Here is a 16,250-nt window from a genome sequence, read left to right as displayed (position 1 = left end):
AGAATGTGCTGTCCTGTACAGCAGTCGCCAGCCACGTGTGGCCACAGAGCACCCGGAGAAGTGAATTTTAAAACTTTGTCATTTTAATTCGTTTAAAATGTAAACAGTTTTCTAATTTTCTTCTTAGAGGCCTTATCATATTAGGTTTATTTACAAATATTTATATTGTTTGATGCTATGGAACATCATCCTTTAAAAAGATACATTTTCTGTTACTTGGGTATGTTTACTTACCTGCTCACTATTCACACAAAGTGCAACTCGGTTCATATCCATCAACCCCTTATACAACACGCCTTCGGGAAAATGACTAGACACAACATGGCGTGGGGAAGAAGACTTAAAGGAAGATGAATTTGACTTCGAGCTGGAGGAAGTAATTTTCTTCTAGTAATTAATTTCAAAGCAAATCAGCATGAAATAAACACAACTGTATAAGAGAAAAATACCACTTCAATAAAACTGACACTTACTGTGAGTGGATGTAATCTCTCATCAAAAATATCCAAGGATCTATCTGCAACTCTATAAAATAAGAATGTGCATTTAAAAAATTAATTCAGGACTTACTATCTTAGTAAAATATCGGCTAGGAGTAGAGAGAGGGGTAGAGGAAGCTTAACCTTCAACGAAGCAAACAGTTTTATAAATTCTTCTCCTGGATTCCACCCTTAGAAAGGTTTCCTGACCTATTTTTACTCAGCACATCAAGTTCTGTGAAACCTTTTCTACAACAACCAGCCAGAGTTGCCTCTATAAGCACTGACCCTCCCTAACAGGCAATGCTAGTAAACCAATATATTTTCACCCCTCTAACCTCACACTGGAATATGCAAGAACATTTTATGAAGCAGTGGTGGTGGGCAATAAATTCTTCTCACTTCAATCAATGTGAATATGAGATTCATGGTTTTTTCCCGTTTTTTTCTCTTTAGTTCTTTATATCCTTATTGTGTATTTCTTCTTGTCTCTTTTAAATAGTTTGAGTTAAAAATGTAATTGTCTTTTTATTTTAAAAGAAACCAGGCTTTTTAATTTAAAATTTCACCACACTAATACACTGCGCTCATTTGAACAGCGGTTCTCTAAATGTGGTCTGCAGGCCTCTGGGATTCTCCCCTATCCCCTCCTTCAGGAGGCCCAAGAGGTCAAAACTGCTTTTATAAGAATACTAAGACACTACCTGCCCTTCACATTGTGTGACATTTGCTATGGATGTATAAAAGCAAAAGTGGGTAAAACTGCTGGTTTCTGAGCATGAATCAAGGCAGTGGTACCAAACTGAATTAGAAGTCATTCAATTATTCACTGCCACTTGCAGTTAAAAAATCTGCTTGAAGAACATCCTTGATAAAAGAGTAAAAATTAATAGTGTTCTTAAACCTTGGTCCTTCTTTTTAATATTCTGAATAAGTGGAAAGTATGCATTAAGCACTTTTACATACTGAAATATGGCTGTGTTAAGGAAAAGCACTTGTGACTTGGCGGTAAGTCATTTTTTTCATAGAACACCATCTTTATTTGAAACACTTTTTTCATCGAACACCATCGTTATTTGAATGTACAACTGACACAGTCATTCTTTCAAAAATGAACAAAGTGAGCCTGTCACTTCAAGGAAAATAACTCTAAAGTTATTTGTTGCCAATGATAAAATTCAAGCCATCAAGCTAAAAATATCAGGAGTTTTGGAAAACTTCTACCTTCGATTGTGAACTTGACAACTTCTCAACACTTAAAAGACTTTTCTGGTAAGACTGGTGGTGATACTAACAAAAGTGAGTTTTTGACACTGTCTAAAGAAATGTGAACCAATACTTTCCAAATGACCAATGTATAATATTATAAAGTCAGGTACAGGTAAAAAGATCTACTCAGTATGCATGACAGATCAATGGGTATTAATTTAACATAGTATTTATTACAAGTTCATTGATATGATTTAGAATTCCATTTTAACTAATTTAAGAAACTAGCACATGCAGACTTTTGGTACAGTATCAAAGAATATACCAAATTATCTGAAGGCTTTAAAAATACACCTTTTTCCAACTATATATCTGCAAGCGGCTGGATCTTCTTCATATTGTTTCTTCAAAACAAATGACTGAAGACAGAATAGATATGAGAATCAGCTGTCTTCTATTGAGGAGATACTTTTCTCTCAATATTTTTTGTTGTGGAAAATAGTTATTTTTCATTAAAAAAAATGATTTATGTTGAACACTGGGGTTCCCAATCAGGGGTGATTTCGTCCCCCAGGGGACTTCTGGCCATGGCTGGAGACAGTTTTGGTTGTCGTAATGTGGAGGGAAGAAGGTGCTACTCGCATCTAGTGAGTAGAGGCCAAGGGTGCTGCTATATATCCTATAACACACAGGACGACACCCCACAACAAAGCATTATCTAGCTCAAAATTTCAGTAGTGCTAAGGCACACCCTGTTTTAATATACAATGAATTTAATTTTTTAAATTCTCAATTTCAATTTCTAATACAGTAAATTATCAATATAACCCATATAAACAAATACTCTTTGGGATGCTCAGTAACCTAAGAATTAAGGGTCCTAAGAGAAAAATAAATGATTCACTTCTATATTGTAATAAAAGCACTCTAATAATAAAAGCTTATGCCAGTAACATCTATAGTTATTACCTAACACTAAACTTGATACCTTGTAAATTAATTAGCTGGAATAACAAGATAGGTTTCAAAAGAGCTCACCTGTTCTTGATGTGGTAATATATTGCTAAGGTCATACTGTGGAGGAAAAAAAATACATTGTCATCACTGATTTTTATCATATCAGGCCTGAAGACATTTTTAAAAAGGGGTTAGCAAGGAGGGAAGACCTTCCAGAGGCCCAGTGGCCCCGAAATCCTCGAATTCAGAACAGTACCACATGGGTGCTTTCCCCCTTGTTTTAGGTTCTTCAGCTTTTAGCAAAATTAGGAGACCCAAAATGCTAGATATGCTGTTAGAAGGCATGTTTTGGTTGATTATTATAATATATAAATTATTACATATGTCCCCTGTCATTTGTCCTTCTACCCACAAAACCTTCTGTCCTGTACAAGTTATATCTATCTATACACATGCTTAAATTTAAGCCATATAGTAGTTTGTGTGTGGGGGTGTGTGTGTGTGTGTGTGGTTGTTTTGTTAGCCCCTGCATTTCAGTTGATTTAGTTCGCTATCCACCTACCCATCCGTTTTCCATTATTTCCCTAAAAGTAAATAATAAAAGTGCTCTATACCAAAATGATTTCAAATCACTTTTACATAATTATTAGAAAATTTAATAGCAAAATTTTATAGCCACAAAACTGATGATAGGTCTAGCTATCCTGAAATAAGCAGTGCTAATAAGACAGCATAATACTACACAGTATCCTATTAATGACAGGTATTTCCAAATTATTTTAAATAAAGTATTAACGAACAGATAGATACAAGTCCTTAGGTAGTCTTTTTTAAGTTACTATATTCCTAAGTTATTCACAGATGTTGTATATTAGGCAACAAAGGGGTTCTCTGGTTAAGTTATATGCTCCCCTTTGTTCTCAGTGTCTAAAATGAAACTCAAAATAATTGAGGGAAGGCAAATCTGAATTTTAGAATAGGTCTATAGAATCTTAGCACTTGTATAAAGGCCTGTAACACCGTTAGCATCAAAGATGGATACTTCTATAGTGCTTCCAAGTTTCATCTTCAAATTGATTTTAAAATCACAGCATTAGAAGTTTTATGATGGAAAGGACCACTGAACCGTAGATGACATTTAATTAAACCACCCATTTTACAGATAAGGGAACCAAGGCTTAAAACTGACTTACCTAAGGTCCCACTAATTATCAGAAGCAGTTCTCTTTCTCCTGCCCTCTAACCAAATAGTGGCTCCCAAGCTCAGCTGCACACTGGGATCATCTGAGAAGCTTTAAAAACTGCCTGGCTTCTGCTTCAAGATGTTCTGATTTAACCGGCACTGGGTATGACTTGGGCATCAGGACTGTTTTTAAAGATCCCCAGATGACTGCAGCGTGCAGCAAAGTTTAGGGATGAATGAGTTAGGGTTAAGATCGGAGAATCACTCGGGATGCTTTTGTCCATATAATCATGCTTCACATCATTCCCCATCTTGTCAACAGGTGTGTGTGCGTGGGTGAGAGAGAGACAGACAGACAGACAGACACACAGACACTGTGTCTTGGAGGCGGGGGCAGGCGGGTGGACTTTGTGCATCCAGAAACATATATCTTGAAAAGTTGCATAAGTGATTCTAATAAGGCTCACCTACCCCACTGAGAACAGCTACCCCACTGAAAACTAACCCCATGATAAACATTTTCAAAATCATTCCTAAAAGCCAATTGGCCCTATTAATTTTCTCAGTAAACCTTTATTTCACCAATAATGAATGTGATGAATGATCATTTCTAAAACTTCATGAGAGCAAATTAAAATTTACTGTACTTCCAAAAATTAGACTAGGTCGGGAAAAAAAAGGATGAAACCTTCTTGTCTGAGCAAGGTAAATCTTTTTTTTTTTTTTTAATTTTATTTAATTTTACTTAATTTGGGATGCATGGGGTCTTTGTTACTGCGCGCGGGCTTTCTCTAGTTGCCAAGAGCGGGGGCTGCTCTTTGTCGTGGTGCGCGGCCTTCTCACTGTGGTGGCTTCTCTTGTTGCACGGCACGGGCTCTAGGTGCGTGGGCTTCAGTAGTTGCACACGGGCTCAGTAGTTGTGGCTCGCGGGCTCTACGGCACAGGCTCAGTAGTTGTGGCGCACGGGTTTAATTGCTCTGCGGCATGTGGGATCTTCCCAGACCAGGGCTCGAACCTGTGTCACCTGCGTTGGCAGGCAGATTCTTAAACCACTACACCACCAGGGAAGTCCCTGAGCAAGGTTTACTTTCAAAGTACTTTTGAATTATATACTGGACATCAGACTCTTTTGAATTCAAAAGAAGCTGCGACTCTAGCCAAAGTAGAGTGGTTTTTGTACCCACAGATTCAGTGTCTTGGCTGAAGAAAAACATTGAGTGATTATGTGATAAGTGCCCAAACTCAGGACTTTAGAGATGGGGCTCAGTTTTTGCTGAAACATGACTTGACTGCAACTATTATTGTAAGCAAGAGAGGAAAGTTACATTATTATGACTGTGAACTTGCTGTCTTTAATTAAAGTAGAAGTTACTGATAATTTAAATAGCTAAAAAAAAAGCTGGCACATTAAAAACCAATTAAAAATACAATTAGCTTATAAAATTAAGACAACAAATAAAATTAAGGATAAGGACATTAATATTTTCAAATAGCATTTCCCAAACTGTGTTCTGGAAAATCAACATTCATATCCTAAGGAGATGTTAATGTTTCGTGGACAACCGCGAGGGAGGAGGCAAGAAGCTCTGCATCCCGTTTGGTTTTTTTCTCTTAAATAAGCTTGAAAGGTTCATCATTAGGGTGTTTTGAAAGTGCATCTCCAATTGTGGACTATGAGGTGCTCCCAGAAATTAAAGAATAGTTTCCATCATCATGACACTGTTCGTGTCTCCTTAAGTATAAGCCTGACCACAGCCATGTTTCCGAAACCTCACCTCTTTTATTGTTCTCTGCTGTGAGTGATACAGTGTGTTGGAGATATATATATATAAACAAAACTTAAATGTGTCTATTAAGTTAAAACCTCAGTTGAACAAATTTCATCTACAAAGAAATTAAGCTTGAGTGTGTATTTCTTAAGACTGGTTTGATATATTCTCCCCCTCTTTGGGGGACAGGAAGGAGAAGTAAAATTTCATACAGAAAGAGTGCAGGAAAAAAAAAAAAGCACAGTGGGATAAATCTGACAAACTCCAATTAAATTTAAATGCAGATTCGCTTTGGTGCCAGCAGGGGACAAGCTGTTCCTTCTTCTAAGAGCAGCTTCCAAAGTAGTGCACGTTGTTTGAGGACTACAACTCATACAGTAATAATTGTCTCTAGAAACAGCCAATCAAAAGCACCTCTCTTTCTCACTGTGTTCAACAATGGCTTAGCAACAGAAACGCGTCAAATAAAGATTTATACTTTTTCTGGGATTTCTTATTTGCTAACTGGCTTTCCCTTCTATCATGCGCTCTAAGATTAAAATGGAAACTGAAAATTCATATTTAGGTCCTTGAAATCAATCTATAGTTGACACCAGTTTTTTAACCTGATCACTGAAAAGGACAATTCAAATGAATGAACTTATGTATGGCTAGGATGCTTTTAGCGATAAGGGGGTCTGTCACTCAGCCCTTGGCAACCTACTTGTACTCACCATTTTACTGTGGTTCTAAGATTAGGCTGGCTGACCGTGCTGTCATCTAGAAATATTGTTGAGCATGAGCTATACTTTTTAGTAAGCTGCCCTGGAGATACCTGAAGGGGAAGGGAAATAGAAGAAAATGTCACAGTAAGTTAAACCTATCAAGTGTGTGTTTTTCCTCGGTTAAAATGTCAAACGATAAAGCATTAAGATTTTTCTTACACTCCATGAACTGCCTGAGTGTGATATCATGTGCAGCTCTATGGGAAACCTCTATACTCTGACTTCCACAGACGAGCTTTGAGAAATGGGTTCTAAAATGCTGCCTTGATATAGTACCTATAATCAAACCTGGCAAGCACCTATTATAAATTACCTTTATAATAATGTAAAAAGTTTAGAATAAGATTTCAGGGTTTTTTCCTTAAGCAATGAAATGCAGCTGAGATTTCCTATTTCTATTCATTTACTACAATAAAACGTAATGCTTTATATAATACCGATGTAGGAGCATTTCACTGCAGTAAATGAACACCAATAATAAATGTTCAGGAGACAGTGTGACGAAACAAACGTTTTCCAATCAGAGGCTGGGCATGCCAGGGCTGCTCTATCACTAAAAAGCTGGGGGCCATAAGTCTCTCTGGGCCTCAATTTCCTTATCTGGAGGACAAAAAGGTACTGCTTAAAGATTCTCTCGCATCCAAAAAAAACGGATAAAACAACTCTGAGAATTTAACTTCTCACTTCATGTTTAAGTAAGACTGCCATTACATTACTCAAGTGAGAACCTCAGAGAATACTTGCCATTCATTTCAAAATTGTACTAATTCTGTTCTACGTGTTATTTGACACTCCTGCCTCACCCATGCTGCTCTCTGCCTGCAATGCCTTTTTCTTCCTCCTGTCCCAGCAAGCTTGACCCCATCTGCCTCTAGGATCCCTTTGCCAGCAGGCACACCACAAAACTTCTCACTTTCTGCACACTCACACATCTAATTTACCAACTGTTCCATGGTCTCAGCTGCTTGCATAGTACCACCCTCTTAAGTAAACAAGCTTCTCCAGGTTAGGAAGATTCTTCTCCTACCTCCAGCTACTGAGCACAGAATCTGGGACAAATTAGGATTCGACAAGTGTTTGAGAAATTATTTAAGATCAGTTACAACTGGAGGTAAATCTTACTAAAGGTACAAATTCGTGAGAATTTATCTACAGTGGTGTTGGATAGGTGACAAAGAACTTTTTGAGACCCTCTAGAGAATGAACTATCTTTAAAACACTTTAGAAGTATCCATTTATTTGTGAAGAGCCCATGAACACGGCAATAGTCAAATACTAAAATGGCCTAAACTATGTTAGGACAACTCTCTTCCTTAAAGTAAGGCCAATAACCAAATCCCAATCACTGAAAGCCACTGGAAGGAAGAGTAGCATTCTTTAATACCACAGAATACGAACAATTTTAAAGCTGGGTTTTGGTTTTGGTTTTTGTTTGTTTACTAATTCAGATGAGCCTTCCTTCCTCCTATTCATATAAAATAGTTTTCACCATGCTGTCACACTCTCCCATCAATGTCCTCCACAAATACATGAAAGGTGAGGCAGGGAGAAAATCTAGTTGATGCTTTTTAAAATACAGAGCATTTAAATAAAAATTGCCAGTATCCAATAATCAGAAATATCCAAATGGCATATATAAAACACCATTTTGCTTGTTTCAGATGCTTTATGCAAAGCCACTTATTCCTTATTAACAAAAAGTTCTAGATGTAACATATTTGAAACAGTATCACTATTTGGAAGACTAATTTCTCCTTCAAGCTAGAAATGTTTTAAACTAAAACTCTGATATGGTCCTTAAGCTATTTGGTTAATGTGTAATTTTAGAATCTCAAAAAACAGATACAGCATGAAAAATGAAAATTCACTCATTCAAATACTTTGATTCTAAACGAAGCAGGTTATCTTTTAAGGTCACTACTATTAGGGTATAATATGACATACACTACACGTAATAAAAGTCAATTCTGACCAAAAATCTATATATATGAGGGGAATAAAAATAGTAAGGAAATGTACCAAAATATAGACTAGTTGGTAGAGCTTTGGGTGCTATTTATCCTGTTTTCCTCTATTAAAAACTTTTTTTCCTATTATGAATGTATATTGATTTGTCTTTGGAAATATTACTGCTAAAACATTTAAAATTTTTAATTAGATGTGCTCTATAATCCTATGGGGGCTCATTTAAGTTGTATCAGCAACTTACAGTCTACTGGCTCGATCCTACAAAAGAAACACTTCCACAGGCCTACTCCTGAAACTATTCAAACTTTCCAGCATCTAGTGTTCACTAAAGGATGGCAGAATTGAAGCCTCTGAGCAAAGCCTAGATATGTTAGCTGCCAGCAGATTACTTTCCTCTCATCTTGCTTGAAAATTTAAGATAACTGTCCCTTATGATTAAAGCTTTACCATTGCTGGCTCACAACCTCAATAAGCTGCACTGACACACATAAGGGTATAAAATGCAAATACAAAAAAAAAAAAAAACAAGTAGCAAAAAACACTACTGACAGTTTAATGTTCATAGGTATTATTTCAATTGGTCACTGAAGAAGAGTATTTATCTTCATTCAGCACTAAGGACAAAATACATGGACTTTTACAATCTTTATAAGGGGAAAGGTTGCTTAGTAGACTGCAGGTTTAATGGTGAAGACTAGAAAATAATCATACCTAGGAGGCTAGTAAGTAACAACCCTCAAAGCTTATCATTAAAGGTCAAGTACCTGTTGAAATCCTGCCCCCACCCAATGACTCCTCCCATTGTGCCTACCGCCTCTGATTTTAACCCATTAAAAGAATAAAGCTGGAGAGAGCGAGAGTACGAAGTGCGGCAACCCGAGTCATGGCAGGACAGGCATTTAGAAAGTTTCTTCCCCTCTTTGACCGAGTATTAGTTGAAAGAAGTGCACCCGAAGTTGTAACCAAAGGAGGCATTATGCTTCCAGAAAAATCGCAAGGAAAAGTATTGCAAGCAATGGTAGTAGCTGTTGGATCAGGCTCTAAAGGAAAGGGTGGAGAGATTCAACCAGTTAGTGTGAAAGTTGGAGATAAAGTTCTTCTCCCAGAATATGGAGGCACCAAAGTAGTTCTAGATGACAAGGATTATTTCTTATTTAGAGATGGTGACATTCTTGGAAAATATGTCGACTAAAATAAGTCACTATTGAAATGGCATCACGTGAAGCTGCCCGTTCCCCCAATGGCATCACGTGAAGCTGCCACTGAAGTTCTGAAATCTTTCATCCTGTAAATAATTTCCGTGTTTCTTTTATAATAAAGTAATGATATCCAAACTAATGATATTCATTGTCTCTGAAATTTCGTTTTCTCTGTATTGATTTAAACATTCCCAAATAAAAGTATATAAATGAAAAAAAAAAAAAAAAGAGAGAGAATAAAGCTGAAGTTCACTTTTTTCTTCCCCCTTTTCACAAGTTTTGGATACGTTTATTAAGAATCAATGACTTTCACTGAAAAGTCTGTAATACTCCATCTATGTTGCACATTAATGGACAATATGGTAGGGTGAGTGGTTTGAATAGAATTCATACTCAAGGCCTTAGTAGAAAAGTATAATATTCTAATTATAGGTATAATCAAAAATATTGTCTGAATTAATATCGTTAATTATATTGCATTAAACTTCAAACTCAGAACCTATATTCAAAGAATAAATCTAAGTTTGAGTAGACTGACCACAAATCTATTTCCTCTCCCCCTTCTTTCAGATATCATCTCATTAGAATTAAAGGCATTTTTTAAAAAAGCTATACATAAGACAGGATAAACAGCAGATGATTTTTAATGTTTGAAAGGTGAAAAGACTAGATAAAGGAGTGGTAACTGACATGGCAGAACAGAGGAAGCACAACCTTGGTACCTACAGAGGCTGACTAGGACAGGAACAAGAAAACCAGTTTGTCTTACAGAACCCAAGGCAGGCTCAGAGTTCAGAGGCGTGGTCCCCAAATCCTTGCAGTGAGGCCCATCAGTTAACGAGTTGTCCAAGTGATGCTTCCAATTAGATCTTAACAGACAGCCAAGGACCATCACACGTTTGAGGGAAGCCCCCAACAAGTAAGAGATCAAAACAGGAAGAAGGAATGGGACTTCCCTGGTGGCGCAGTGGTTAAGAATCCGCCTGCCAATGCAGGGGACACGGGTTCGAGCCCTGGCCCAGAAAGATCCCACATACCACAGAGCAACTGAGCCCATGCGCCACAACTACTGAGCCTGCGCTCTAGAGCCCATGAGCCGCAACTACTGAAGCCCGCACGCCCTAGAGCCTGTGCTCCGCAACAAGAGAAGCCACTGCAATGAGAAGCCCACGCACCCAACAAAGAGTAGGCCCAGCTCACCGCAACCAGAGAAAGCCCACGTGCAGAAACCAAGACCCAATGCAGCCAAAAAATAAATAAATAAAATAAAATATAAGGACGCTTTAAAAAAAAACAAAACAAAACGGGAAGAAGGAATTGATGGGAGTGATAAAAACTCAGGAGCAAATGAAAACTTGAAATTGCATCAGTGAAAAAAAGAATGACAGGATATAAGAGAACTCTATAAATTGAAAATAAGGTAGACAAAACAATATATTCAATAGAAGGATTAGAGCACAGTCAAGGAAATCTCCAGGAAGCAGGACAAAAAGACAAAATGCAAAGCAGGAGGGGAAAAAAGTTAGCGATCTGGTAAGTCTAAGACTTCCAACATCTGAATAATAGGAACCTGGAAGAAAAAAACAGAATATCAAAGAAACACACCAAAAAGGTCTATACCAAACCAAATTATGAAATTTCAAAATCCCAGGGAGAGGGAAGGTACTAAAAGGTTCCCGAGAAGGAAGGGATGGGGGAAAATGACTAAAATCGGTAATGTACAATGTACCATACAATGTCAACAGGTTTAAGAGCAACAGTGTAAATGAGAAGATGAGAGGGAAATGTCTTTAGAACGGCAAAAATTAGTTTCAACTGAGAATTCTATACTTTATCAAATAGAAGGAGTTTCAGAGAGGCTAGATCTCTCTAAACTTTCTGCCCATGTGCCCTTTTCCCAGGAAAATGTGCTCCAGTAAAACAAGGAAGTATAACAAGACAAGAGGGAAACAGAATCTAGGACATAGGGGATCCAACATAAGAGAGCAGAGTTATGTGAGATCCCAGATGACTTCACACAGATATCCCAGGAAAAGAGGCATAGAGCAGGCCTAGGGGAACACTAGTCTATATGGGAGTAGGAAGACAAAAGATTGGGGCAAAGTGTCTCCAAGAAAAAAATGGAACAGATGTGGCTTAGTAGACGGAAAATAGTTTTCATAGGCATGTGACAAATGTTAAAACATTTGGGGAAAAAAATAGCTGTTAGAAAACAGGCAAGTGAATATAGTCAGGAAATTAATTCCACAGAAAAAATGAAGAATGTGAAAGCAGGGAGACCGGGCAGGGAGCTACTTACTGCATTTGGCTGTGTGAGATCACGTTGGCTAGGAAAAGGGGGATTGGGTTATCCTAGAGAAGTGCAGAAGTGCTCCAATTTCATTAATATTTAAGAAAAAGAATGAAGGGTGTACAAGGAGGAGGCACAGTCAGAGAACTATATGGCTCAGCAATGCACAATATTTGCAGAGTCGTAGTAATGTAAACATTGATTCTGATTTAATAAAAACTGATACATGTTGAGGGAACACAGGGAGGGAAATAACGTCATGGTGGAGCGAAGAAGCTCAGCTTTCACCTGCTATGACAAGAAGTCAATGGACAGTGCTAAAAATTAACTTACCTGTTATACTTTTATTACTTTGGTTAAAAAATAAGATCAAAAAAATAAGGCAAAAGAATTTAAGGCAGATCTTTATACTACAACCGTATTAGTGAAATTTAACGTAAATGTCAGAACCCTTAAAAAATGGGCACTACTAAGTCAAAGACTTTCCTGAATACATTTGATAATTAGGAAAATAGAGATTTAGAAAATCTACAAAAAAGAGGTCCATGCTAACAGTATTGGATCCATCATATTTTTAGGAATCATGGCAGACATATTTTTAATTCAAACTATTAATTTCTTAACTTTTCAACTGTTTACTTACATGGTTGAAATGGTTGCTCCTCCTCTTTTCCCGCACTAAGAATAAAAAAAATTAACTGATGAATTCTGATACAAATGCCATAGAAAAATAAAAGTAGTCACTAATTATCTGATGGATTACCAATAACACAATGAGATAGAATTCCATTCTATTTTTTAAAATAATTTCCAACAAAATATATAATTTAAATCACCCAGCAAGATGAGTCCTATAAATAAAATCTAAAAACTTAGTTTCACTTTTTTGACCTAATAGATATTCTGTATTAGGCACAAATGAAAGACTCCCCATTTACAAAAGAAAAGGACAAAGCAAATCAGGCCAGGTGAGAAACTTAGCTAATAAAAAAATGTACCTGCTGCATAGCTGAACTACTAGCCAGGAGTATTTTCTCAGTCTTCATTTACACACAGCTTACTTTAATTACCACAATCTACAGATGACGACTCTAAGAACCAGTTTCTGGCCAGGCACTCGTCTCCGAACGCACCAGGATCTCTGGAAGCATCCTGAACCACTTAATGGTAACCTACTCAAATACCTTACTGAAAAAATACACAACTGGAAAGTAACCTATGTTAAACGTAAATTTTAAAATGAGTGTGCTGACCTAAATGAACATATCTACAGCACACAAAACGGTTTTGCTCCAACAAAGGCCAGAAGAATAAAAGCCTGAAGAGGGTCTTAGGCCACACTCTTGCTCACATTGCCTCCTTTAACTCCAGACAGGCATCACAGGCACGGATTCCTTAAGGCTGAAGAGAGAGACAGGCATGGGACAGCTTTTCTTTTACTGTCTCCAGAGCCCCTCTACATGTGAGCAGCTCATGGCTCTGGAAGAAACTGAGAAATAGAGCAATCCTAACCAGAAATGAGTGGCTCAAGTACACACACTAGAAAAATGCAAGTTAGAAACCCCAGGAGCTTCCAGGTTGGTGAGCATGTAGTACCCTTGCAGAGGGCATCAAAGCTCTGTGCCCTGTCCCCATGCCTGGCCCTATGCATCTCTTCCATCTGGCTGTTCCTGAGTTATATCCTTTTATAAAAACCAGTGATCTAACGGAAAAAAACCAAAAGCAAAACAACAACAACAAAAAACCAAACCTCCGTTTTTTATTGTGCTGCATCACTTTAAATATTATGGAATGTTCACTTCTTGTATTCCTGCTCTCGTAATCAACTGAAAAACTTGGTCACGTATGGCTTTTTAGCAAATAAACTAGGATTTAACATAACATTCAGGAAGACAAGCAGGCAAGCAGGAGTGCAAAAAATTCTACGGTTCTGATTCTCATCTTAAAACAAGGAGGACACAGGAAATGTATATGAGTTTCACATGCTGAGGATAATCTTCTGGAAAACCCCATATGGCATGTTGCTCTTATTACCCTGGCACAGCACTACATTAGGATGAGAAAGTTTTGAATAGCTTAAAAGTTCTGAGTAGCATAAATCTGGATGTGAGATAGGCTCGTCTGGTTGAACACTGTGTAAAACAGGGCCAAAATCACAAGGCTCAATTCCCACATATAACAACTGATTTTTCTGATTTGACCAAATGAAAACCTAACTGTGACCTAAACCCTATCATTTGTCTTTAACATATGTGCTCTTCGGAGCAAGGGGAAAAGGACAAAGTAGCATGGAGAAATAGACCACATCTAAATCATGTGGCCAGTTGACTATGTTGATAAAGAGGTGGCAAAATGTATAAACAGATAGTCTAAGTGTTCTCCTCCCTAAAACACTGACAACTAAAGGAAACTGTATCATCAACATATTAAAATAAGACAAGTGAATACATAAAAAAGTGAAACATTTAAACCACTGTAAGAGTTTTTCTAAATACCTCCTATAATACACAAAACAAAAACAGTTTTCACTCTTTTTCTCAGGGAAAAAAAAGCATTGCCTTACCATCTGTTTGAGATTTGCTCGGAAAAATGGTGCTTGCCCTTGGGTGGTCAGAAGGGTTTGGTTCCAAAGCTAAGTCTGTATAGGAAGAAGAGAAAAAGGTGTGGTGATTTAGTTGAGTAGAAAAATACATGATTTTAAAGATAGCTACACATTGATTGAAACCACTTATTAATAGTCTTGAGAAGAGCTTTTAGTAATGACAAAAAGGCAATTTTAGTAAAGGCACAATATAAAAATTCTATTGGGAAACAGCAAAATTGTAGAAACTCTCCATACATGTGGAGTAAAACCATGGCTATGTCTTAGACTTCTTTAACTTGCACCTAAATAATCTATGCCATTTTTAGATGAATCATATATGTGACTCCCCTCCTATTTATCAATTAAAAATTCAGTCACCCTCTTTTAAAGCTGATATTACTAGCACATTCCAGGAACAGTCTCAAGAAGCAAGTTATGCTGTGGCCAACTACTGTCAGATACCAGCTCAATATATCAAATATGCCAAAACGAAGTGAGTTGCTTTTGGCAAATGTTCTTCAGACAATCAAATGGCTAATTCTAACTCCATTCAACAAATGAACTCATTTCATTGGCTGTGGTTTATCTGGGGGCTATTCATCATGGCAGATTTAAGAGGACTACATAAAAGTTCAATGTTCTAATCTAGAGGAACACTTCCATGAGAGTGATTTTTAACTTTGCCCTCTATTTCCAAAGCTAAACTCACTTCTTCATTCCACGCTGCATGATTAATTTGGGGCTTCAATAAGAGTACTTTCTGGAGCAGATCATAGGGCTACTAGAAAAAAATTTTGGCCATACCTACACGAAAAGGTGGGTCTGCCTGTAGCCCACCTTGCACCAAGGTGGGATAGCGTCTTCTATTTAGGCAGAAATACAAAACAAGCACAAGCTACCACACAGGATAGTAAGGTTGTTGTTTCAAACAAACAAACAAACATAAAAGCCCTATGACACTTCCTCAGCAAAGTCCATCTCAAACCATTTAACCAATCTTTTAAGAAACTGGACCAAGATTCAGATAAAGAGTAATGGTTAAGGCAATTATTTCCCAAACCACATAATAACTGATCTGTTTTTGAAAGATGGCTTTGATGGTCAAAGTGAAATACAAATATATCCCTGCCTCTTAGAGAATCCAAAGAATACACACATTGATATATTAAAAACTAATTAGTCTAGTAGTGAATTCTGTCTAACCCAGCATTTCACAAATGTATCTACCTAGAATCCCCTTTTCCCACCCAGAAAGAATGTGGCACGAACAGTAATTTTGGACTTCCCGTTTTAACAGGAATCTGAGCCATCCATTTTAATGTCATTGCCAGCACTAGTAATTTACAGAGCTAAACCAACTGCTTTGTTCTTCATGAAAATTCCTTCACTGAATTTGAAGTTTATCAAGCTGCTTTTGGAGAAAATATTCTATTCAACATTTTTATGTAAAAGACCCATACAATTATTTTAAAGTTTTTTTCTCCTACATATTTGAAAAATTAAGACAATGGGAAAATAAATTATTTCAGCTGTACACAAAATGGCAGGCAGAGACTTTCACAGCTGCCTCTAACCTATAGCTTCCGAAAGAATTCATGACTACTTACCTATACCAAAAAGAAAGTAAATAGACTACATTTGAATCTAAAAAATAAGCAGAAATGTTTGCAAAGTAGCTGTCTTATTTATCAGTGTCTATGGCATGGTAAAACTTAACAATTTTCAATGGAAGTCCAGGAAAATTAAGTGCCAGAATCAAAGAGAAGCAAGCTTTAACACACACACACACACACACACACACACACACACACACACACAGCTGCCAAACCAAGATGTGCTACTACAGAT

The 16,250-nt window shown here is 37.2% G+C and overlaps 2 protein-coding genes across 3 annotated transcripts in view; one reads left to right on the top strand and one right to left on the bottom strand.

The window, feature by feature from the left end:
- LOC309653565 (cyclin-Y-like protein 1) overlaps window positions 1–16,250 on the bottom strand; it is a 33,834-nt gene that overhangs the window by 9,998 nt on the left and 7,586 nt on the right. The window contains exons 2-6 of one of the 2 annotated variants that reach the window (XM_082478474.1): window positions 14,382–14,456; window positions 12,462–12,496; window positions 6,311–6,411; window positions 2,727–2,762; window positions 474–525 (exon numbers count right to left, since the gene is read on the bottom strand). In XM_082478474.1, coding sequence (XP_082334600.1) covers window positions 474–525; window positions 2,727–2,762; window positions 6,311–6,411; window positions 12,462–12,496; window positions 14,382–14,456 — 299 coding nt within the window. The remainder of the gene's footprint in view (window positions 1–473; window positions 526–2,726; window positions 2,763–6,310; window positions 6,412–12,461; window positions 12,497–14,381; window positions 14,457–16,250) is intronic. The other variant, XM_082478475.1, reaches the window with a different exon arrangement.
- LOC309653573 (10 kDa heat shock protein, mitochondrial) lies at window positions 9,213–9,521 on the top strand (the record flags this gene model as incomplete). Its single annotated transcript, XM_082478480.1, has 1 exon — window positions 9,213–9,521. One exon carries the CDS (start codon window positions 9,213–9,215, stop codon window positions 9,519–9,521), a length of 309 nt encoding a protein of 102 aa, XP_082334606.1.

Source organism: Balaenoptera physalus (assembly GCF_965194825.1).
Source record: "Balaenoptera physalus genome assembly, contig: HAP1_SCAFFOLD_601, whole genome shotgun sequence".
Classification (NCBI taxonomy): domain Eukaryota; kingdom Metazoa; phylum Chordata; class Mammalia; order Artiodactyla; family Balaenopteridae; genus Balaenoptera; species Balaenoptera physalus.
This window is presented reverse-complemented; position numbering and strand designations above follow the sequence as displayed.